Source organism: Lepidochelys kempii, chromosome 8 (assembly GCF_965140265.1).
Source record: "Lepidochelys kempii isolate rLepKem1 chromosome 8, rLepKem1.hap2, whole genome shotgun sequence".
NCBI lineage: Eukaryota > Metazoa > Chordata > Testudines > Cheloniidae > Lepidochelys > Lepidochelys kempii.
In genome coordinates, this window is record NC_133263.1 from 103,650,288 (window position 1) to 103,674,248 (window position 23,961).

The 23,961-nt window shown below is 51.9% G+C and overlaps 1 protein-coding gene across 2 annotated transcripts in view; it reads left to right on the forward strand.

Moving 5' to 3' along the window:
• The window catches only part of PIK3R3 (phosphoinositide-3-kinase regulatory subunit 3), a 349,039-nt gene that overhangs the window by 164,817 nt on the left and 160,261 nt on the right, over positions 1-23,961 (forward strand). For both annotated transcript variants that reach the window (XR_012160507.1, XM_073357839.1), the window contains exons 5-6: positions 8,203-8,404; positions 12,662-12,747. Coding sequence is in view for 1 of the 2 variants with exons in the window: in XM_073357839.1 (XP_073213940.1) it covers positions 8,203-8,404; positions 12,662-12,747 (288 nt within the window). In the remaining variant the exon portion in view is untranslated. The remainder of the gene's footprint in view (positions 1-8,202; positions 8,405-12,661; positions 12,748-23,961) is intronic.

Here is a 23,961-nt window from a genome sequence, read left to right on the forward strand (position 1 = left end):
GACATGTCCTGGTCCCAGCTTGGCCCACCAGACACATACACCCTCACTGAAATGCGGACCCACGTTTGAGTCTGGATTTCCCAGCTCCCTAGAGGCCAGAGGCATCTGGGCTAATCACAAAGGCACAGAGACCTCAGCGCTGCCCACTGCATCTGGCTGGTTTCCCTGGGCTCAGAGGAGCCCAGCCAGCGCAAATAGCCGTGACGTGAAAACCTAGCCGAGCTTTGCAGGAGAGATGGGTCTGGGCTGAGGGAGGCAAGTGGTGCAGTAAGTCCTTGGGGGAGCAGGAGAAGCAAAGGCCCATCTGGTGGCGGAATCCCCTCCGGAGCCCCCTGGCGCCTTGCAGGTGTTGTAGCTATTTAAAGGCATTGGGAGGAAGGGCGGCTGGCTCGTTAGTCTGTCATTATTAATGGCTGTTTATTTTCGGCTTGTCGGATGTTTCCTTTCCTAGCCGGTGCTTGTGGCCTTTCCATCAGGGCGCAACCTTGTCCTTGCTCCCTCGCTGCGTTTCTCTAGTCCAACCCCACCTGCATCTGCTCGGCCAGTGACTGCCCAACCCTCTGGGGTGTGCGTTCCAGGGCCTCCCTGTGCCCCATCCTCGGAGGAAAGGAGGCCCCAGCTAGGGAGCAGTAGCAGCTCCTGTTTGTTGCTCGGGACATCCCCGGTTCAGTCTGTTCATCTTCATTTGGGAGGAAGGGGACTGTGTTTAGCTAGCCTGCAGAATAGAGCTTCAGGGTTCTCCCACGGCTGTGCTCTTCGGCACTCACAACAGCGGCAAGCATGGCTTCTCCCCGCTACCACTTGAGCTATGGGAGAATCTCCTTCCTTTCCAAGTGTTATGGGGCCTATGACACATGGGGGAGCAGTTTGATTGCGTCCAGCAGAGGGCGGAGACAGCAGACAGCAAATTAATACCTGAGTGCTTCGTTTGCATGTCGGCGAGGCTGCAGACAGAAGGGAGAGAGAAGGCGTAGCAAAGACACAGGCAGGTTCTGATATTTTTAACAATGCAGGTTCCATTTATTATGTCCGGTTCTCCCGGTCTCTGCATAGCGGGGTTTGAGATGGAGCTGCAGGCTGGGGTGAGCCGTTGGGTTTACAGAGTTGCATTTTAATATAGTCTCTTTCAGGGCGGGGGTGGGGGTTGGCAGTTTGTGAACTACAGCTGGGAAAGACGTCTCTGCCAACATGCGGCCTCCCTGGGTTGATCAGGAATAGGAATCCTGGCAAGGACCTGGCTACGGAGATGCCCAAACCTGTCATGACGCCCTTGGTCCCCTTTCCAAGAAATGCGGTGGTGATGACCCAGTTTCCCACGCTGCCTCCCCGGAACTAGGCTGCTGGGGAAGCAGCAAGAGGAGCTACAGGCTTGTTTTGTTTTGTTTTGTTCTCCCCCCTCCGCATTTTTGGGTTTAATTTTCTCATAAGCCGCCTGCTTTGCCTGGTTTTAATTGTGATCCTCTCTCCTCCAGCGCAGGGCTCTCCTTCGCCTTCTCCCAATCGTCTCATTAGCTGGAACCCTCAGTCAAAACTCCTCTCCCAGCAGCCTCGTTAGCTATGCAGAGCCCTGCCCTCTCCATGTCCCAGCAGCCTTGTTATCCTGCTGCCGTGTGCGCCTCCGAGACCCACTCGTTAATTATTAGTATTAATGATTATTGTTACAAGTGGTTAAGAGGCGCCTGTCTTGCTATCAGAGTAGCAGCCGTGTTAGTCTGTATTCGCAAAAAGAAAAGGAGGACTTGTGGCACCTTAGAGACTAACCAATTTATTTGAGCATGAGCTTTCGTGAGCTACAGCTCACTTCATCGGATGCATACTGTGGAAACTGCAGAAGACTTTATATACACAGAGACCATGAAACAATACCTCCTCCCACCCCACTCTCCTGCTGGTAATAGTTTATCTAAAGTGTTCATCAAGTTGGGCCATTTCCAGCACAAATCCAGGTTTTCTCACCCTCCGCCCCCCCCCACAAACTCACTCTCCTGCTGGTAATAGCTCATCCAAAGTGACAACTCTCTTTACAATGTGTATGATAATCAAGGTGGGCCATTTCCAGCACAAATCCAGGTTTTCTCACCCCCCCCCTCCAAAAACCACACACACAAACTCACTCTCCTGCTGGTAATAGCTCATCCAAAGCAACCACTCTCCCTACAATGTGCATGATAATCAAGGTGGACCATTTCCAGCACAAATACAGGCCTTCTCACCCCCCCACCCCCATACACACACAAACTCACTCTCTTGCTGGTAATAGCTCATCCAAAGTGACCACTCTCCCCACAATGTGCATGATAATCAAGGTGGACCATTTCCAGCACAAATCCAGGTCTTCTCCCCCCTCCTCCCCCTTTCCTGGGTTCTCTTTACAAGGATGAGCTGTAACAGCAGACGGTGTGTCCTGGAAAGGGAGCATATATATCTACCCAGCAGCCAGCTAGCTGGCTAAGTGGCAGTTAATCTATCTATCTAATCTATCTATTCCTATATACCCCCTCTATATAGCTATCTAGCTATCCCTATACACCCCCTCTATCTGTCTATCTATCTATCTATCTATCTATCTATCTATCTATCTATCTATCTATCTATCTATCTATCTATCTATCTATCTATCCCTATACACCCCCTCTATCTAATCTATCTATCTATCTATCTATCCATCCCCATACACACCCATCTATCTATCCCTATACACCCCCTCTATCTATCTATCTATCTATCTATCTATCTATCTATCTATCTATCTATCTATCTATCCTGTAGTCGGCCTATCTCCCTTTTCAGATATTTGTGTCTTTAAGAATAAAACCACCGTTCCTTTTGCTCAAAGAAACGTTTGTTTCGATAGACATCAGAGATGGAGAAGACCCATGAGATGCCACCTACTCCAACCACAGGGACCAGGCCAGGTTGATCCCTGAAGTATACTCCCCAGAGTTTTGTCTTGTCTAGTTTACGGTGTCCCAAGAGACGAGCCTTACACGGCTTTGCTGAACCCACGGATGCTGTTGTAGTTGTGGCAGGTCAGCCTAGCTGGGAGGCTAACGCCTGGTTTACATTTAAAAGTTCTCAGACACTGCAATGGTGCACAGCCAGCTGGATGGGAAAGCGGTTCCGTCGACTTGCCTACGGCTGCTTGGGAAGGTGGGTTACCCACCCTCTGTCGCTGTAGGAAACATCTGCAGAGACATAGCTATGAGTGCAGATGTGGCTGTGGAGAGATGGGGCCACCGAGGGAGCTGGTTTCTTAGCAAAGGGTTCCGATTCCCCCCGTCGGGTATGTAGCGTTCCCAGGAGGAGCCCGCCCCCAGGCTGACTGCAGACTGGGGCGAGGCGATCCGCAGCTCTCTGCTGAGAACTGACATTAGGTGACCGGCCAGTTGACATCAGCTAAATTGCATTCGTGGCAACCCGCGACCTGTAACCAGCAAACAGTGCTGGGGTGCCTAGGTGTGGAGCTGGTGGGGAGCGGCTTAGCAGCATCACTGCCCGGCATCTCTGCTACGTATTGAACCAGCAAAGGAGGCTGCTGGGTAATTTCTTCCTGCCCAGCCCATCGAGGTGACCCCCGGCGTGCTGCCCTGGGTGGCAGCTCATTGTGCCATGTGTCTGCCATATCCCTACACTGACCGGTAATCCTGGGGAGGGCACACAGTTTAGCGGGTGGGAGACAGTTGCAGGAAGCAAATCTTTTCCCTGCGGTTATTGGTCTAGGGGACAGAGCATTGGACTGGGACTCAGGAGTCTACTCCTGGCTGGGCCACTGGCCTCCTGGGTGACCATAGGCAAGTCGCAGCACTTCCCTGTGCCTCAGTTTCCCCACCTGTACAACAGGCATAATGATCCTGCCCTGCTTTGTAAAGCGCTTGGAGCTGGGCGGGTGGCAAGTGGTAGAGAAGAGCTGGGTGTTACTAGTATTGTTTGGCTGAGCGACATCCCACAGGCAGCCTGGGCATCTCCTTAGTGCCCGTGGAAGAGAAGAGACACGGTGAGATGATGTTGAAGGGAGGGGCGCGATGGGATTGATCGGAGAGGTGCCCAAGCTCGGGTTTGAAGCCACCCCCTACCCCAGCATTTGGGGGTCTGGAAGGCATATATACAACACCCAGCACCACGGGGCTCTGCTCTGGGCAGGAGCCTCCAGGTGCTACTGGAATCCACACGAAAATGTAGCCGCCACTCAGCGGCCAGGCACAGGGCTGCAAAGATCACCCATCTGCTGTGCGGCTGTGCCCTGGCTGCTATTCCTGGTCACCCCCACCCGGCCTCTGCTTAATTAGAGCCCTCCGGTGTCCTTGACGCCACCCTCCCTCGGGTCAGCATTCGCTGGCAGCGGGTGCTTCCCTTGCCCAAAAAAGAGGCTTCGGTTATTCATTGAGCTCCTGCCTTTTTAACTCCCGCTCTGATTCCGCATGAGCTGCAAAGCCACGCAGGCACAGGCTGTCAAGCCAGCTGAGCTCACATACCCACTTGGCATCACCCCACGCCCCGCCCAGTGCTAATACCCATGGAGAGATGTGTTGGGCAGTGTTGCCTAGTGATTAGGCAAGGGGACTGGAAGGCAGGACTCCTGGGTTCTCTCTCTCTCTTCGGTGCTTTTCCATCCCTATAGCAGCTGAGCACCACACACGTGTAGTGGATTTAGCCTCACACCCCCTAGTAATACTAGGGTGACCAGATGTCCCGATTTTATAGGGACAGTCCGATTTTGGGGTCTTTTTCTTACATAGGCTCCTATTACCCCTCATCCCCTGTCCCGATTTTGCACACTTGCTGTCTGGTCACCCTAAGTAATACAGGGCTGTTACCCCCATTGTACAGAGAGGAAACTGAGGCACAGAGAGGCTAAGGGAGTGTGATGGACCAGGGGCTTGAACCCAAGCCTTTCAAGTCCTACACTAGTGCCCTAACCTCTGGGGCATCTAGTCCTGACTTCCACTGAGCTGAGCTAGGTCAAATTTTTCAAAGTGGCCACTAATTTGGGGTTCCTTGATTTTTGGGGGTGCATGATTTCAGACACCCCAAAGCAGTGACGAAGTCTGAAAATGTGACCTCTCCGGGACCGATCCCGCCTTGCCCTGCGTGCTGTGCAGTCACACTGCTCTTTGCGCCGGGTGCAAATGACGAGACAAGCTGCCAGGAAGTGGAGAACCAGGCTGATCTGACTGAGTCCCTGACTCTCTTCAAAGCCTATTTCCAGATCCGTCTGTCGTGCCTGGATGGGGTTGCTGCCTGTCCTGGAATGCAAGTTATTGTCCAGATTTGCAAAGCTCCGACCTGTGTCCTCGGTCAGGGCCCCGTGTTCATTGGGATTTCATGGCTTCGTGCCATGCCTATGGCAGCACCGCAGTTTGATGGCCTGCATTGGTGACCTGAAGTATGATCGCCTCTGACTCTTAATCTCCCTTAATGGAGACCTGCAAAGGGAAAAGAAAGAGCACTGTGTCTTTTTTTTTTCACTTCTTTCTGATCTATACAGAAAGCCTGAAAGGGTTGCTTTTCTGCTGTTAATTTTTTAACCTAAGAAACAGCAAGAATATCAGCTCTGTTCTCACTTGGCTCTGCTGGAGGACTCCTTGGAGACTCAAGGGAGGAATAAAGCTTCTGATTGAAAAGGAAGAGGCATTTGGATCTTTGTCAAAGACAGCCTTTCTCCAAAGGGTTCGTTCGACAGTGGAATTAAATAGGATTCAATTAGTTTGAAAAGTGGGGTGACATCTTTGAGAAAATATTCATGAAAAATCCATTTTTTCCCCCTGTTCAAACTGAATTTTCTCCTGCCAGCTACATAGCTGGTAAAAGTATGCCAACATTTTTATGATGTTTTTGTGGCCTTTCTAGGCCCAAACGTTGAAATTTTCCCACTGGCTCAAGAGTTGATAGAAACCATATAAACCCCCCCGAGTCTGGAACAATCACAGCAGCATAGCCTGCGATGACATAATTCTCCTCCCCGCGCCAGTCATCCGGGGAGATTCAGCGTAGACAAGAACAGGAGTTCGAATGCCAGCAGAAAACCAACATATTTTACCACCCCAGACCTTTCTAGCCTGCTTCATGTAGCATAAAGAAGCAAAAATAAAGGGCACTCACCCATTGCCCAGCCCCCCTTTGCAGGTTACCATAAAAAAATCCTACAGTCTGAAACTGCCACAGTCCCATTTGGCACAATGATTCTTCTTCGGCCCCTGGCGTACCCTCTGAGTGACTTACTAGCACCCACAGGCTTCCCTTATTCACCTGCCAGGTATAGATCATAGTCAGCCAGGAAATGCCCTATGATGCTTTCATTGTACAAGATGGTACTCAAAACTATATTGCAAGCATGTGGCCACATAAATCCTCCCCAAGTCCCACTGACAGAGGCAATTTCACTTTTATAAACTACAGCGCACAAATCCTTCTCCGTATAGGTGTAAGGGCTCATCCTGGGCAAAATCCACTGTGGGTCATTAGACGGTGCCTGCTTAAATTCCTCTGCAGCTTCCCTTGTACATGGAATTCTTCATTTCCTGTCCGAAACTGCTGAGTCACTGTTTGCTGTTAAACAGCTGCCATGTGCCACCCTAGAGGCGGCTGCATTTCAGAGGTGGCTGAAGGGGTTCCTCTATGCAGTCGGTAAAGTGCTTTGGAATCATGCAGGTTGAAATGGAATGTATTTGCATATGGCCAGATTCTGCTCTCTGTTACCCCAGGGGGAATTTAGACTCACCGTGCCGAGGTCAGTGGAGTGGGTCTGGAATGACTAGAAATCAGTGTTAGCATTTCAGCCTTTTCTTGACCCAGTGTGATGCGGCGTAGTTGTGCTTCCTGTGTCCAAAAGCTGGGTACATCTGCGCGAGAGCCCCAGCGTGGGACCAAGGAGGGGGGACACACAAATGGTTATTCATGCCGGGATCTTAAAATGGTGTAAGGCTCAACTCTTCGGCTTAAAGAACTCTCTCGGCAACCTCTGCATGATGACTCTCTCTTTCTGGCATAAATAACCGTTGGCAATAAAAGGGAAGGGGAGAGATACCAAATTTGCAGGGAACACACGTCACGTTGGCACTAAACTGAGGAACACGGGAGACAAAGTTGGGGGTGAAGTTACGGTGATTGCAAGCCCACTTTTATAAACACACTCTGCCCTATGAAGTGGGTCCTTTTGGAAGAGAAGAGCAGCAAGTTTAGACCTCTAGGGGTTACCTAAGGAAGCTCCCCGCCCACAGGATCAGCTGCTTGTGGAACCAGTGAGACTTGGTCCTCCAGTGGCCAGAAGGGCTGGGAGCAGGCAGGGGCCAATCAGGGCCTGGCAGGCCAGATTAAAAAGAACTGATTGCTTCTTTCAAAGGCCAGTTCTGGGTGAAACTGTGATGGGAAAGGATGGGTCTCCCTGTCTTAACACAAGACACCTGCCCTGGTCAGGAGCCTCACACGGCCAGTATTTTGGTTGTCTCAATAAAGGACTATTGATCTTTAGCACCCAGGTGGCCATTTTGAGTTGTGGCCATTTATTTTCTGTAAAACAAGGGCCAGCCCGCTCTGTGGCACAGCCTGGCTTGGGTGAGCTCATGAAATAACCTTACAGGCATGGGGGTAAACAGCCGCAGTTCCCAGGGCGGAACATAAAGGGCGCGCTACAAAGAATTAGCAACATGAAAGGTAGGCTTAGTTCTGAGGGGCTGGGACGTGAAGTGGCAGCGGGGAAGTTGCAGGGACGTGGGGGGTGGGGGTGTAGAGGCTAAGCGGTGTGTGTTACAGCTGTTGCAAAGGGGTTCGGGCTGCGTTGAAAGCCTTGCCCAGAGACTCTTGGGCAGATAAAATCCTGGCCGTTTCCCAGGGTGGACACATCACCAGCACCACGTGGGTGTTTGGCCAGCCAGATGTAGAATGCAGCTGCTCTTTCAGGGTGAAATTCACTGCTGGGCAAAGGGGCCGTCACAACGTCTAGGGACCACTCAAGACCTGAGGGCTGGTGCTGGCAGAGGGGCGACCCTCACCTGCAGTATGGTCAGCCGCTGTGACAATCAACCCAGCCCTGAGTTTGCTAAACCTCTGATCTGTAGTGTGGAGAGGAATGAGGCTGGCCAATGGGAAATAAATCTCACCTGAGCGGCCTGGGTAACAAACTTTTCCCCAGCCCCCTGGGCTTAGTGCTGGGATGCTCTTCCCTGGGCTAAAAGCTTCCTTCCCTTTTGTTCTCCTCCCCTACAGAAACCCAGAGCCTGGAAGAGTGCGGCCAGCGGGTGAAGATGGTCCTGGAGTCGCCCACCTTCCCCCAGCAGCATGGCCTCCTCCTGCAGCACCTCACCAGCCATTTCTGCAAACTGGGTCAGAACAGCGGCAAAAGCCACCTCACCCCCAGGGCCCTGGGGGAGCTCTTCGGCGAGGTGCTTTTCCGCCCGCCTGCATCATGGTGAGCTGGCTTTGAGATGCTCCTGGCTCTTGTTATAACATATGGACAGTGCCTAGCACCGGGGGGGGGCGGGGCTGTGGTCTCAGCAGGGCCGCTAGGTGCTGTGGTAACCCACTGTCAAGTGGGGCTGACAGAGCCCTTTCTGCGTCGGATCAGCACATGACATGAGTCTGTGACAACAGGGGTTCTCAATCTTTTTCTTTCTGAGCCCTCCTCCTCCCTCCAGTATCCTATAAAAACTCCAGGGCCCTGCGGGAGGGCGCCTCGGGGTTCCTGGCTTCAGTCACCTTGGCGGGGGGAAGGCTTGAGGCTTTAGCCCTGCAGGGCTCAGGGCTTCAGCTGCGGAGGGGTGGGGGAACTCGGGGCTCTGGACTTCAGCCACCAGGCATGGGCGGGCTGGGGCTTCAGCTGTGGGGTGGGGGAGTCTCAGGGGTTCGGGCTTCTGTCTTGCAGGGAAACCAGGGCTCAGGGTTTTAGACCCACGGGGGAGCACCAGGGCTTCAGCCCCACAGCTCCATTCCTGGCTTCAGCCCCGCGGGGGGGGGGTGGCACCTGGGCTCAGGGCTCCTCACGACTCTGCTCTGGTTTCAGCCCCATGGGGGTGCCAGGGCTCAGGGCCCTGTGCCCCCTGAAACCAGCTCACGGGCCTGCCAGGGGGCAGCAGACCCCTGGTTGAGAACCACTGTGATACAGCCCAGCTAGGGAGCTGTAAGTCGATCTGTAGCAGCCTGTGTGTGCTTTTACCTCCGGAGGTCCCTGGTTCAGTTCGCCGGTGCGTTGGCCACTCTACCCTAATACGAACCATTAGTGTTGACCCTAGCTCCGGCTCTATGGCCCTTTTCTCCTCATGCCTCTCTGCTGAAGCTGTCTCCAGCTCTGTCAACGATGCTGGTACCACAGGCAGCTGCTCGTTAGGAACTGGCCGGTGGTCCCTGCTCATAGAACAGAACTCATGTCCCTTCTCGGACGCTGTCCAGCTCCAAACGAGCACAGGGCTAACCCAAACCCGGCTGATATCCAGCCTCGGATGCCATTCCTCCGTGACAAGTTCAAGGTGAGGCAGCTGGAAGGCTTCAGCTATTTGACAACGTCCCTTTAACAACAGGCCATTTGGTCCTTGAAGGAGGTTTAAAAACTGTCCGCTCATGGGGGAAAAACCCAGTCCACCCGTTCTCCCCTTTGCCGTTGAGGAGGCTGTTAATTCCTTAAAATGAAATAGGCCTGCGGTGTCGGAGCCTTGTAGCGCCGTCCTGGAGTGTGGCGGCCTGCTGGAGGGAAAAGACGTGCTCTTTAGGAAGGAGTTTTGCGTGTGTTATCTTCGGGAGGGTAGTTTTTCCCCCCATCTTTTTTATTTCCGAACAGTTCCTCTGCTGCCTCTTGTTCCCCTGCCACAATATCGAAAGCAGGGTTTGTTTAGGGGTAGGAGCAGCGATGGGAATGCTAGGACGCCTGGGTTCTATTCCTGCTTCTGTCGCTGGCTTGCTGTGAAACCTGGGGCATTTGGCCTCACTTTGCCTGTCTGTAAAATGGGTATAATCCCAACACTGGCCTGGCTCCCAGGTGAGTGAGGCTGAACTGCCTGCTCTTTTGGAGTGCTTTGAGAGCTTTCATTGAAATGAGCTGCAGAAAAGCAAAACATCCCATCACAAGCCCCTCTGACCTCACAGCCCTTTGCAGAGCCACCAGCTGTGATTTCACACAGAGGGTCACGGCTCTGGGTTTGTGGCCCCAATTCTGTGACGCACTGAAGTGCAAGCCAAAGTCGCACTGACTGTAATGGGGTTTAAATTCAGGATGTGCTTCAGTGCTCTTCCCGAACAGAGATGCCTTTCTGAACCAGGACCTTAGTGATTTTGTTCAGAGAGCCTATTCCTCCCCCACCCCAGGGTGTAGAGCTCTGCTCGTGCCTAAGATTTAAGCCTGACCCAGCTCCAAGCCCAGCCTGGAGGGGTTGAGTTGTTTTCTGCCCCGGCTCTGCCGAATCTGCCAGCCAGACGCTGCCCCCTGCCTCTCTGTGTGCGTGTTGTGGAGTGGGAGGCCCTGTAACTCCTCGGCAGACCCACTCCACAGCACGCGTGTGCGGCGAGGTGGTGACGGCCAGTGGTTCGGGCACGCGGCGGCTGAGCCAAGCCCACGGGCAGGAGAAGGTCATCAGACCCGACCCAGTCCCGAGAGGCTGGTCAGGCAGGCAGGTCCCATCAGGTTGCTGCTGAGCCACAGACGCTGTTTAGATCCTGCTCATAACGGCATATGCTGTGCGTAGTAGATCGAGGTGACCCACCAGCACAAACATACAGGCACAGACCATTTCTCCATCCTTTCCCCGAAGCGTTAGTGCTTCATAATAACAATATTTTAAAAAATTCCACCATCCCCCAACCCTGTGTGTAGCAATTAATTGGTTGGGTTAAAACCCAGGACTTTCATTGCCAAATGCACAGGCCTCAACCACCTGAGCTAAGGGAACAATTCCCTTAGCCTGTAGCAGTAGCAGGCTCTTATCCTCTCTGTAGGCCAGCTGCTAGCTAATGTGTGTATTATCATACATGCATAGCCAGCAACTTACACAAGAACATAGCACTTATTAAGCAGATTGCACAGAGCTTTTTATCTATAGATCTCAAAGCAGGGATCATTATCGCCATTTTAAAGATGGGACACTGAGGCATAGTGGCAAAGCTGGGAATAGAGCTCAGGTCTTCCACATCCCCTTCCCGTGCCCCACCCACTGGCCACACTGCCTGGCTCTGGAAGGAAATAGTGAAAGGGTTGTCCCCTAAAAATGAATGAGAAGCTTTTCTGCTGTGAGCGTGGATATTTGAAATCTTGCCTGCCATGCCCTGTACCCAGCCCTGCACTCAGTTACGGTGGGATTGGTTAACAGATCCAGGTGTCTCGCAGCCATTGCTCTGGCACTTCTTCGGGGTTTTCTAAGGGCTTGTCTGTACTAGAGTTTTCTACCTCGAGCAAATGGACAATCCACTCTCCTTAGCCAACATGTTTGCAAAGCTTGGCATTGGCCCTTCATGAATGCTTGCTACACACCTTTGGTCGTTTTGTGGAGTAGCCACACGAGGCTTTGATTCATAGGTATTAGATATTAAGGTCAGAAGGGACCATTATGATCATCCAGTCTGACCTCCTGCACAACGCAGGCCACAGAATCTCACCCACTCACCCACGCTTTGCAAACGTGTTAGAAACCCACCTATTGCCTAGACACATTTGATCCTGGGCGTAATCTCCCTTCCCATCCCCTATTCTGGGGTGTCAAGCCCGGCATGTTATTACCAGTACCCAGCCATGGTGCCGACGCCTTCGCTGATACAATTGTTATTGGGAATATAGCCGGGGGGGGGTCAGGGGGCCATGACCCCATCACTTTTAAAAGAGGGCTAGGCCCTCCCAAATTTTACTAGCCATAAGGGCAAGTGATGAGGAGGAGGGCGTGGAGAGGAGTGAGCGGGAGGTGGGGCCTTGGGGGGACGAGGCGGTGTGGGAGGCGGGACCTCTGGGAAGAGGCGGCATGGGGGTGGGGCCTCAGGGGAAGAGGCGGTGCGGGAGGTGGGGCATCAGGGGAAGGGGCGGGGCCTCGGGGGAAGAGGCGGCACAGGGGCTCAGGAAGAAGGGGCAGTGTGAGGGCGGGGCCTCGGGGGAAAATGGGCCGTGCGAGGACAGAGGCTTGGGGAGAAGCAGGAGCAGGGCCTCAGGCAGGGAACGGGCAGTGTGGTGGGGTGGGACCACAGTTCGGGCTTCAGTGGCCCCCTCACTTGTAGGGAGCTTCCGGCACCCCTGAATATAGCCGGTTTGGGAGCTGTAATTTCAAGCCCCACGGGATTGCGGCAGGAATCGAAGGCCATTCCCTGAAAGGACAAATAGAAGGTTCCACTGACCCCTGAGTGTCCAGAACCAGGGAAGCAGCGTGAGGCGATGGTAACACAAGCGTTGTGGCTACTAACATGCAGCACCTCTGGATTTATTCACAGCCCCCTCCCGCGGAACAAGGGAGTGGGGAAGTTTGGTGCTTTCAGATGAACTCCTTAAAGGCCCTGCTCCTCCTCAGGAAGAGAGCCACGGCCCGCTCCCTTGTCTGGAGAACATTTGTATTTCCAGGTGGTGTCACTCTCCCGTCCGGTCTTCAGGACCTATGAAGAGCCCCATGGCTTATCTGTCTCGTAGGCCATATCCCTAACCAGTCGGCTTGGACTGTCCCTTCTCAGAGCTCTCTCCTCACCTTCCACCCCCTTCTCTTCACAGCACGGAGGTGAACTCAGAACACCATGCAAAGATCATCGAGGCTCTCATTGTGGCTGGAGGCGTGGCCGAGATGCAAGCTGCACCCGGTAGGAAACTATCAGGAAACGCGGGGTGAGGTGGGGAATAGCAGGGCGTAGATTGCAGCGGGCCTGAGCACAACGCTTGCGGAATCCATCAGGGAATGAAGATAAAGGCGTCCCATCCCGTACGCACCTCTCAGCACATTGATTGCTTCTCTAGCTGCTGGGAGGGAGAAGCAGGATTCTCTGGGCCTTGTGCAGATTAATTCTTGTCATTATCAGTTGCGTACGTGGATGGAGAAGGCTGTTTCATGCTCAGAGGTGACCTTCCTAGAACGTATTAAGATGCATCAAAAGCAGATGAGGTCATGACTTAACCAACTTCACCTTAAGGGACTGTTGGTGATATTAGCAAGGGAGGGGTTTAGTATCCAGGGAGTTCCTCACCAGACATAAGCTATTCCCTGCCTGCTTTGGTGATCAAGGTGCCCCTCTGGCAATTTGGAAGGTGGTCACCTTGCCCAGGGCGGAGACGGGAGATCCAGGGCTTCCTCTCTTCTCTGTCTTTGTGCATGGGAGGTTGGTCGTTAGCATCTGACTGGCAGCACGGCTGGGGCTGGCGCTGGCAGCTGGGGATTTTTTTAATTGCTCTTCAGGGAATGGCAGAGCTGATGTTCCTGGGGTGTTGTTGGGGAGGGTTGACTTTGAAAGGAGCCGAGCACGGGAGGGAAGGGGAAGTTGTTTGCAGGCTCTGCTGTATTGTACAGCAGTCTGGCTCGCAGGAGGGTTATTTTCTGTGCTCTTGGTCTTGGTGCTTCTGATCTTGCTTACACGTGTCATCTGACGTGCAGAGATCAGTGAGGTCACAATGAGGCAGGGGCCACAGGCTCCGGCCATGGGGGAGGTGGGGGTACAACTGGACTGGGGTTGTTTCTACAAGGGATCTCTCCAGACATGATCCCAAGGGCCTCCTGCCTTTACCGTTGAGCCATTTAGAATATCAGAGTTGGAAGGGACCTCTGGAGGTCATCTAGTCATTTAGAGGGGAGGTTTTCTGTCACTTGCATCCAACAAACCGGTTTTAGCTCTGAAGATGGAGTTGAGATTACAAAAGCCCGTTGGCTCTGGGCTAGAGGAATATAGTCGATTTTTCTAACGTTCATCCTCTTCTCGTGAGAATAATGAATTTCAAAGGAGCGGTTGGTGTCCACGGCTTGTCTGCAAAGAGTCCGTAACATCTGTCCCTTTAGAAAGCTAGTCGTGAGTTTCCTACACTCCTTAATGTTGCCTGTGTTGAACAAGTCTAAATCGCATGGCAGGGTTCGTTTCTGGGGCATTGGGGTACAGCCCCCTAGAAATTCTGTGGCAGCATCACTTAGGAATCAATGACATGTATGGAATTAAAGTAGACACGCTCACAATGGAGTTTATTTTTCTCTTCGGTTCAGCTGAATTTAGGTCACCATCCGATTTTCCGTGTCCAACCTACTGGTGACGTTTGTATTGACAGCACATAAGAGAGCAGGTTGTGCCCTTTGGTGGGATGGAAAGACATTGTCCAACCTGACTCCTCTGGTCAGGTGCGTTGCTTAAAATATGGCTCATTCTCAAATCACCAGAAACATCTTCAGAGATTGTGATGAGTTTGTACATTACAGATTTTAAAAATTTAATAACAGTAAAGTAGATGGGCTCTTATATCTTGGGCTGGATTCATTAGAGAATCAAAACCGTCCTCATGAAAACTATGTGTAGTTGAAGAGCATGAAATATGGAGAAAACACTTACAAACTGTAGATACAATCCGGCTTCCCCACAGCTTGAGTTCTCACTTTGTTTCCTTTGTTTACCGGTCCCCACAACCTGTTTGGGCTCTGTACGCCACACAGAGCCACCTAGAGGCTGAATAATGTACTGCAAGTAAACCTAATATTACGACCGCTGAGAGCAGGGGTGGCCAACCTGGGGCTCCGGAGCCACATGCGGCTCTTCAGACGTTAACATGCGGCTCCTTGCACAGGCATCAACTCCGGGGCTGGAGCTATAGGCACCAACTTTCCAATGTGCCGGGGGGCGCTCACTGCCCCACCCCTGGCTCTGCCACAGGCCCTTCCCCCACTCCACCCCTTCCTGCGCCCTCCTCTGAGCCAGCCATGCCCTCGCTCCTCCCCCTCCCCTCAGAGCCTCCTGCACGCCACGAAACAGCTGATCAGGAGGTGCGGGGAGGGAGTGGGAGGCGCTGATCGGGGCTGCCAGTGAGCGGGATCCACTGGGTGCGGGGTGGGGGGAGCTGATGGGGGGGCTGCTGACGTATTACTGTGGCTCTTTGGCAACGTACATTGGTAAATTCTGGCTCCTTCTCAGGCACAGGTTGGCCTTCCCCGGCTGAGAAGATGAGGGCTGCACTCAATTTGCTGCACGCAATTTGGAAGAATCACAAGTGCAAGCAAAACACTTTGCCAGTTAGCTCCAAGTGTAGAACCAGGGATGGAGTGAAAACATGGTTGTGAGTAGAACTGGTTGGTTGATTGACAAGAGACTGGTGAATAGATGCTCATGAATCACCTTGGAGAGTTTGTTCGGTTGTGTTTGTGTGAGTCGTGTTGTTAAATTTTCACTGGAATTTAGATCACCACTGGCTTATTCAAATATTCCCGGATCCCAAAACTTCTCCCTATTTTAACGCAAGATTATTCATCGATAATTTTTATCTACTGTAAAAATGTGGCATTTGTGATCCATCATTCATTATCTTCTTGGTGTTTGGTTGTTGTTTTTTTAAGTTTGAAATCCAGTCAGGGAGCCTTGTGATTTCGGTGACCAGTCACACCCTAAGAATAACGGCCAGGCTCAATGAACAGCTCATAGGTTGTTCTTTAGATTCATAGGCCTTAAGACCCCAAGGGACCATCATGATCATCAAGTCTGACCTCCTGCAGATTACAGAACAAAAGAACCGCACCCACCCACTCCTGTGATAGACCCCTGACCTCTGGCTGAGTTACTGAAGTCCTCAAATCATGGTTTAAAGACTTCAAGTTACAGAGAATCCACCATTTACACTGGTTTAAACCTGCAAGTGACCTGTGCCCCATGCCTCAAAGGAAGGCAAAAAAAAACCCAGGGTCTCTGCCAATCTGACCCAGAGGAAAATTCCTTCCAGACCCCAAATATGGTGATCAGTTAGACCCTGAGCATGTGGGCAAGACCCAGCAGGCAGGTATTTGGGAAAGAATTCTCTGCAGTAACTCAGTCTCCAGCAGTTGGGGATTTTTGCTGCGGGCAGTCACCTAAGGACCACATGCCATCATAGGCAGTCCCACCATCCCATCCCCCCAATCCCATCCCATCCACCTCCCGTTAGGTTTTTCGCCCCCCACTGCTCCCCTGGGGAGGCTGTTCCAGAACTTCACTCCTCTGCTGGTTAGAAACCTTTGTCTCATTTTGACCCTAAACTTTTTGATGGCCAGTTTATATCCATTTGTTCTTGTGTCCACACTGGCACTTATCTTAAATAACTCCTCTCCCACCCTGGTATTTATCCCTCTGTTGTATTTATAGAGAGCAATCATCTCTCCCCTCAGCCTGCGTTTGGTTAGGTTAAACAAGCCAAGTTCTTTGAGTCTCCTCTCATAAGGTAGGTTCTCCATTCCTCTGATCATCTTAGTAGCCCTTCTCTGCACCTGTTCCAGTTTGAAGTAATCTTTCTTACACATGGGAGACCAGATCTGCGCACTCTATGCCAGGTGAGGTTTCATCTGGGCCTTGTATAACAATACCACTGCCCTGTCTCTACTGAAAACACCTCGTCTGAGGTATCCTAGCACTGCATTAGCCTTTTTTCACAGCCACATCACATTATGGCCCCTCATAATCATCCTGTGATCACCCAAAACACCCAGGTCTTTCTCCTCCTCTGTCACTTCCAACTATAGGTCCCCAGCTTATAATAAAACCCTTGTTGTTAGTTCCTCAGTGCATGACTTGAACTTTGCACCATTAAATTTCATCCCATTTCTGTTACTCCAGTTTTCAAGGTCCTCCAGATCTTCTTGTATGATATTCTGGTCCTCCTCCCTATTGGCAATGTGTAAATAAACAAGCTCATGTCACTGTTAACTCGTCCTCCCCCCGCATCATCCATTTGTTTCTTTCCTCCAGTGGTTGCGTCTTGTCGTTAACCAAGTTCGAGACCTACTTGGACTATAGATCATGTGTGCACACACTTCATGGCTGTGCAGCACCCCGCGCAACAGGGCCGTGATATAAACCGTACCGTGGTTCAGATACGAATGTTCAGGGATTTGGTGGGAATAATGACCATAGTGACGAATGAGTTATAGGCGGGGAGCAGGGATAAAGTGGTCAGAACAATGAGGCAAGAGAGGCCAGGCTTGTATCCATGCTGGTTTTACACTCCAACTCAAGCTCAGGTGCTGTCTTGCAACACAGCGTACCTGCTGGGCTGGCCGTTGAAGGCGATCATTCATACATCAGCTTGCACCTATCCCATGCGTGCTGCTGGAAGCATGCCTCGGTGCTGCCGTGCATGCAAGCACCTCCATCTACTCCAGCAATCCCATAGTTTCAGCTGAGATTTCCTTTGCAGGCTCAGCGGCTCTACGGAGCACCCCGTGAGCCAACACACAGCTGGGCACCCCAGTGGCTCATTGCTCTGCCTGTGTGTCTGTGTGTTCATGGAAGGGGACTGCTCATCGGAGCCAGCGAACCTTTGCGCTCACCTACCGAAAGTGCTCAATCGCTGCAGAATTGCAAGCGACAAACAGGAGGGAACATGAGGAGTGCGGCTAGGAATTCTTGGGTGGCTCGTGGGTGGCTGCATTTCACCACTTTTATCTTAAGAGCCCTGTACTTTCCCCTCTCCCTTTTTTAATGGGATGCATTGGCTGCTGGGCGCCAGGGTGGAGTTTTGCAGTCGGCCCTGGCACCGGTGGCATTGGCCAGCGCGCTACGGGCATGCGCTTTCTCCCAGCCACAAATGCTGCCTCGGGGACCGTTGACATCAAAAGCGCTGTTGAGGAGAACGCCTGTGAGGACCGGCAGGGAGCAGCAGGTTCGGTGACGCTGCCTTTCCAGGCAGGGACAGAAAGCGAAGAGTGGAAGGGGACCGTGCTGGTCAGCGGGCTACAGAGTCCTACCTCGAGGCCACCAGTTGCAAGCCAGGCCTGTGCTGTTAGTGTCCAGACTTTGTTGCCCTCTGGTGGCTGTTGGTGGCCCACGTGGAATTGATTGGCAATGTCCATCTCTTCTCTTGGGCTAGGTGCGCGCATTGCAGAGGGGACAGTGGAGCACATGGACTATCCCATCTCTAACCAGCGCCGCAACGAGTCCCTTCCTTGGCAGCCAGAGGCCGACAACTGGATGAGCCACGGAGGCTGACTTCCCTCCTCCCACCTGGAAGAGGCCCAGGGTTGAGGCACATGGGCGGGGTGTCATGGGGCTGTCTGCACTCTCCCTGCCCATCCAGAGCTGGCGTAGGTGCTGGAGGCTCACATACACAGTGCAGTAGCTTTTCCGTATTCAAGTAGAGCTGGAGTCCCCCCAGTAACTGGGGTGACCAGGAATTCCCAGGCTCTTTAAGCCACGGGAACAGATCATACCCCTGGAGTGCTGACATCCTCTCTGTCAAGGGATCCGAACAGGATAGACTAAAAACACTAAGCGTTACGGACCTGCACCGCCCTTGGCAGTTTGGCCACCTCTAATTTACAGCCCTGACCTCTACCTTTAAGAACATCTGGGGAAACTGACTGTTGCTTAGCCAGGGCTCATGCAAACCATCTTCTACATTGAGGAGTCTGACGAGGAGTCTCCGCCTCAGTAGAGGGGCTGCAGATTTCACTGGCTACCACTTTGACTGTACCTGGAAACATCCCTCTCTAAGCCAGCTGGATTCCTGATGAGAGGATGGCTTGGGAATCTCATCCCTGCAGCTCTGGGGAGTCCTCATTAGTCCTCTGTCTTGGAGAGCGAGTTACCGAGATGCTGGACAGGCAGGGACCTGGGTGTCCTTCCTCCCTGCTTTTCTCAGCCATCGCTTGGGAAAGCGCAGTCCTCGGTGTTGCTGCTGTCCTCGTGTTCATCTGCGTTCGCCCCTCCGCCGTCGCAGAGGTCTCGGCGTCTGTGCGGGTCAGCAGTGCTTAATTGAATCACTCGCGCTGACGATTGATAGCCCCGTGGAGAAAATCCAATAGCGGCCATTAATCAAAACGCTGTGACAAGGGTAACAAATGGAGAGCCCACACGAAGAGCTGAAAATTCATTCCAAATTGGATGAAGAACTCCATCCACTGGGCAGAGAACCAGACGAAATTCATGTGCTAACCCAGAAGCATGTGTGTACACACACACTCACACACTCACTCTCCTCCTGTCTTGGATGTTATCCACAACTGCACGACTACTCCGGCTTGCTGCCTATCCCCCCCTGGGCAGGTAAATATTGCCCTGGTGTGAAACACGGTGGCAGGGGAGAGGTACATCTGGGTGGAGATGGCCCGTCGCAGCGCACACACTTCAGATGCTGACTTTGGGCCTGCACTTGTCTCAGCCAGCTGCCTTCTCGCAGCTGCAGGGGTTCCCCTTGTAGCTTGCCCTTTCCGTGCTGAGGGTCCTGCGTGTGATCTCTGCTGGTGCCTCCAGTCACTGCCGTTACGTGGCTGGTTTGGTGACCCAAAGCTGTCGGGCGAGCTCTCCCAGAGAGGTCGCAGGCTGGCATGCCTCAGATCGCACTGCGCTTCCGTTGCCGCCATCTCCTGGCCATTCTGCACGCCCTAGGTGCCAGAAGTCCCCAAAACCGCAGCGTTCTTGGAGTGCTGACAGGGTCAGGTGATGGTCCAGTCAGTGGTTAAGGCCCTAACTAGGGCTAGGGACACCTACAGTCAATTCTCAGCTCCACTGCAGGCTTCTGTGTGACCTTGGGCAAGTCACTTGGCCACTCTGTGCCTCAGTTTCCCCATCTGTACAAAGAGGACAATAGCACTGCCCTACCTCACAGGGCTGTAGCGATACATTAAGGAGTGTGAGGTGCTTAGATATTGGGCTGATGGGGACCGGATAAGTACCAGAGCCAGAAGCAAATGCTGGCAGATATTTCATGGATCACATGGGAAAGGCATGTTCCAAGCTCATCAAGTTTTTACTGGGCAAAGGATTAACTAACATCTCCAACAGCTGCTGGCAAGAATCCTAGAACCATGGGAGTTAGTGTTAGGAGAGACATCTTTTGTCCTATGTCGTCCTGTCAGGCTTTGTACCCCAGCCAGTGAGGATCACTGCCCAAATTATATCCTTCAGTGCTTGGAGCAGGCTAGGTGCGATGACCCCAAGGCCCTGCTGCTGGGAACCCAGTCCGTGGTCTGTCCTGCTAAGCTACATTTCAGCCTACATTTTCCATTGCCCAGTTTAATCCCATTTCTGCCAGTTACACCTCCTTGCATCACCCTCCGCATTCCTCTCCGTCTCTGGAATACCTCTGGATACTGCTCGTCTCCCCTCCTCGTAATGGGGTGCCAAGCGACACATGGCTATTTTCTTGAATAATGCCTCAGAAATCAGCCCCTCCAGCCTCTTCATCATATTTATTACTCTCCCTTGAATTCTCTCCAGTCAACTCGTCGACATTGGTATGCGTCTCTTCTGTTCACTTCACCACATGTTAGGAAATAACAGCTTGATCTCCTCACTAAGTCTGTTCTCGGGTGAACTCAGTAACGCACCGGAACAACTAACTCCTCCTTCCTAACTATGCTCCTTCAGTTTGATTACCTCATGGGGGGCAAATGGTCCGAATGGTTAAGGCAGAGACCAAGGAGTCAGGACTCCTGGGTTCTAGGCCCACATCTTTCACTGACTCAGGACACAGCGTTGAACCTTTAACCTCTCTGTTTATATCTAGAAAGCAGGATGTTATTACTCTTCTCTCCTCACATTAGGGGCTTGCGGGCCCTAATGAAATGTTTGGAAAGTACTTGGAGAGCTGTGGATGAAAAGTGCTATATAAAGGGCTGAGCATTATTATTAGCATCCTAAGAGTCCGTAGCCACCTTGTACGTCTCCTCTGCCCTCTTCTCTTTGTGCACACCTTTTCTTTTCTTTTTTTTTCTTTTTTTTTTTTTGGAGTTGTAGCTTATAATTAGACATGCAAAATCGATCTAAATACACTGCAATAACATGGCGAGTGCGATGCAAACAGTATATGAATTGGAGTCACTAGTTGACACCGAAGAAACCGTAAAGTGCGACCTCATTCTGACTCAAGCATAAATATACCTCCAGTGAATTTCTGTGGTTTGGGGGATTGGAGAGGAGAGGCGCAGGTCACTGGCTGAGCAGAGAGCAGCAGCTTTTGCTGAGAGATTTTATCCAAGGGGGGGGGCGTTTCGAGCCAGATTTCCCTGTTGTGAGTGTGAGCCTCTGCTGGGATTCGAGCCCTGCTTCTATAGGCAAATGGCGGTAAGAGGAGCCTTGACACACGGGGAGAAAAGGAAGGGCACTGTGACTCCAGGAGGCAGATGCTGCTGCTTAAATGTGAGGGAGGCATTTCCAGGGGTCTAATGATCCTCTGGGTTATGGCCTCTGGGTTTCCACTGAAGTTATTGGGAAGACTCATTGATGTCAGTGGAGCTTGGATCTGGCCCTGTCTGCAATATAATGAATTAATGGCTGTGTCTTCACTGCAAAAAAACCCCAAAAGTGTGTTTGTACATTGAAGGAACTATCTCCAGGTAACGCCCTTCTGGGCCCAAAGCAGAGTTATTTTTGCCACAGCTGGTCAGGGGTTTTTTCAGCGGAAAATTCCCATGAAAATGTTGTGGGGGGGATTGTTTTCAGCCAAATTTTCCAGGGAAAATGGAGGTTTCCCAGCAAAAATATGACAACGGAAACACTTGGATTTGGAAATGCCTCCACAATGCCTCGTGGGTGGTGTAGTTTGCGCACATCCCTCTCCTGTCCTCCTTCCGAGGCTGGGCTTCCTGGCCAGGCTACATCTCCCATATTTCAGGTTTGGGCTGAAACGTTTTGGTTTGGGGGCATTCAGTTGTTCATTGAGAAATCGACACTTTTCACCGAAAGCAGACCCTTTGCCCAGAAAACCATAATTTTGGTCAACACCCGGCTTTGATGGAAAAGTTTCGACCAGCTTTGGTTTTTACCTTGAGGTAGCTAGTCAAAATCAATCTCAAGTGGGGCCTACATTGAGGTAAAGTCAAGGAAAGACTTCACTGGGCCCAATCAGTGATGTCCTACCTTCCCCATCAGTCACTGTTGCTACATGTGTATAATCGGGGAAGACACAAAGACAAAACCCCCTTTCAATATGATGAAGAGTTAAGAGCACCCCCCTTCCCCTTGCATTGGATAGGCAGCTTGACTCCCACAGTTAATATTCCATAAAACCGTACGATGCACTGCCATGACCACACAAATACATACCCGCTAATGAGCATGACAGTTATGGAAGCCTCTCTCCAAAAGATATATACCCCTTCCACCCCAGTTAAACTTATCTTGCTTCTTCAAGCACATGGAGAACCTATGACAAAGGCTGCTACATCAGCAAAAAGTATCTGTTGTTATTTAATGGCTGGGGGGATCCGCAGGACTCCAACAGCAATGGCATATTTCTCCATGGAGGTATGGCTACACTTGAATTCGTGATCATGTTCATTATGTGAAAATTCTAACGCACCGACATGACATAACATAAGAACGACGATGCTAGGTCAGACTAAAGGTCCATCTAGCCCAGTATCCTGTCTTCCGACAGTGGCCAGTGCCAGGTGCTCCAGAGGGAATGAACAGAATAGGGAATCATCAAGTGATCCCTTCCCTGTCGCCCATTCCCAGCTTCTGGCAAACAGAGGCTAGGGACACCATCCCTGCCCATCCTGGCTAACAGCCATTGATAGACCTATCCTCCATGAACTTATCTAGTTGTTTCTTTAATCCTGTTATAGTCTTGGCCTTCACAACATCCCCTGGCGAGAAGTTCCACAGGTTGACTGTGCGTTGTGTGAAGAAATACTTCCTTATGTTTGTTTTAAACCTGCTGCCTCTTAATTTCATTGTGTGCAAAAGGCCACAAAGGTTTGTTCCTATTTGTGCATGGATCTAGGACTACAGGGACCTGCAGCCTAGGGTTCGTTAAACATGACCTGAAGCAAATGTCTGCATGCGGACTGAGACTTTTGTGTCCTACCCCAACTAGAATTCACAATGGTGTTAGTTAAGAGGTGTTAATGAACATGGCTAAAATGCCATGTGTAGACATACCCTAAGGAGAAAGGGAAGGGAACGGTCCGGTTGGGCTAGAAAGCTGCTGAGGCAATGGGATCGCAGAGTTGTTGTCGCCATATTGGCCCCAGGATATTGGAGAGACAAGGGGGGCGAGGCTGTCTCTTTCACCAACAGAAATTGGTCCAGTAACAGCTATTACCTCACCTATGTTGTGGAATATCAGTTAGCAGCATGTGGGTCTAGCCGCCCTGCTCTCATGTTTAGAAAAGCGGGCTCATGCTTCAAAAGGGGGAGGTCACCCCAAAATGGAGAGGCGACTGGAGCTTGCAGCTGGGTGCACGGCTCGGTAGCCAAAGCACGGGACTCTCCTTTGCCGTCACGCGTAATTGCAGACACCTGAGGCTTGAAGCCAGCCGTTCATGTCGGTGTCCTAGCCTGAGATCACGCTGTTCTCCCAGGTTCGTTTTGTTTGCTCAGCGGCTGCTAATGTACATTTGAAAACCGTCCCTTGACGAAACCACGCTGGGCCAGGGGGTTGGCACCACGATGGGGACACGGAGGCTCCAGTCAGCAGTTCACCTTCAGCCCAGGTTGTCAGCGACCTGATGGATTGCTGGTGGCCTCAATCCAGCGCCGCGTGTCTGGGTGCCCACATCGTGAAAACCATCTCCACAATCGGCCCCCTTCTTGGCAGTCTTAGCAGAGAGGCCAAGGTGTGACTGGGTCGCTAAGACCGAGCACCCCCCTGAGATGGTCTGAGCAGGGGATGGCTGTGTCCGGCGGGTGGAATCACTGGCAGGGTTTGTTTGTTGCACTCACTCCTCCAAGCCAGTGGGGAAATGAGGGACTTCTTCCGAGCAGCATTGAGTTAATAAACATATTGGCCTGCTAAATTCCACCCCTCGCGAAGGCAGCTGTCAGTTAACTCGCAGACAGCTCATAAAGGTAATTTTCTTTCCTCTTGGCGTGGGATCGTGTGTGCTGCTCAGCAATTCACCCGGCTTGCAACAGAGAGAGAGG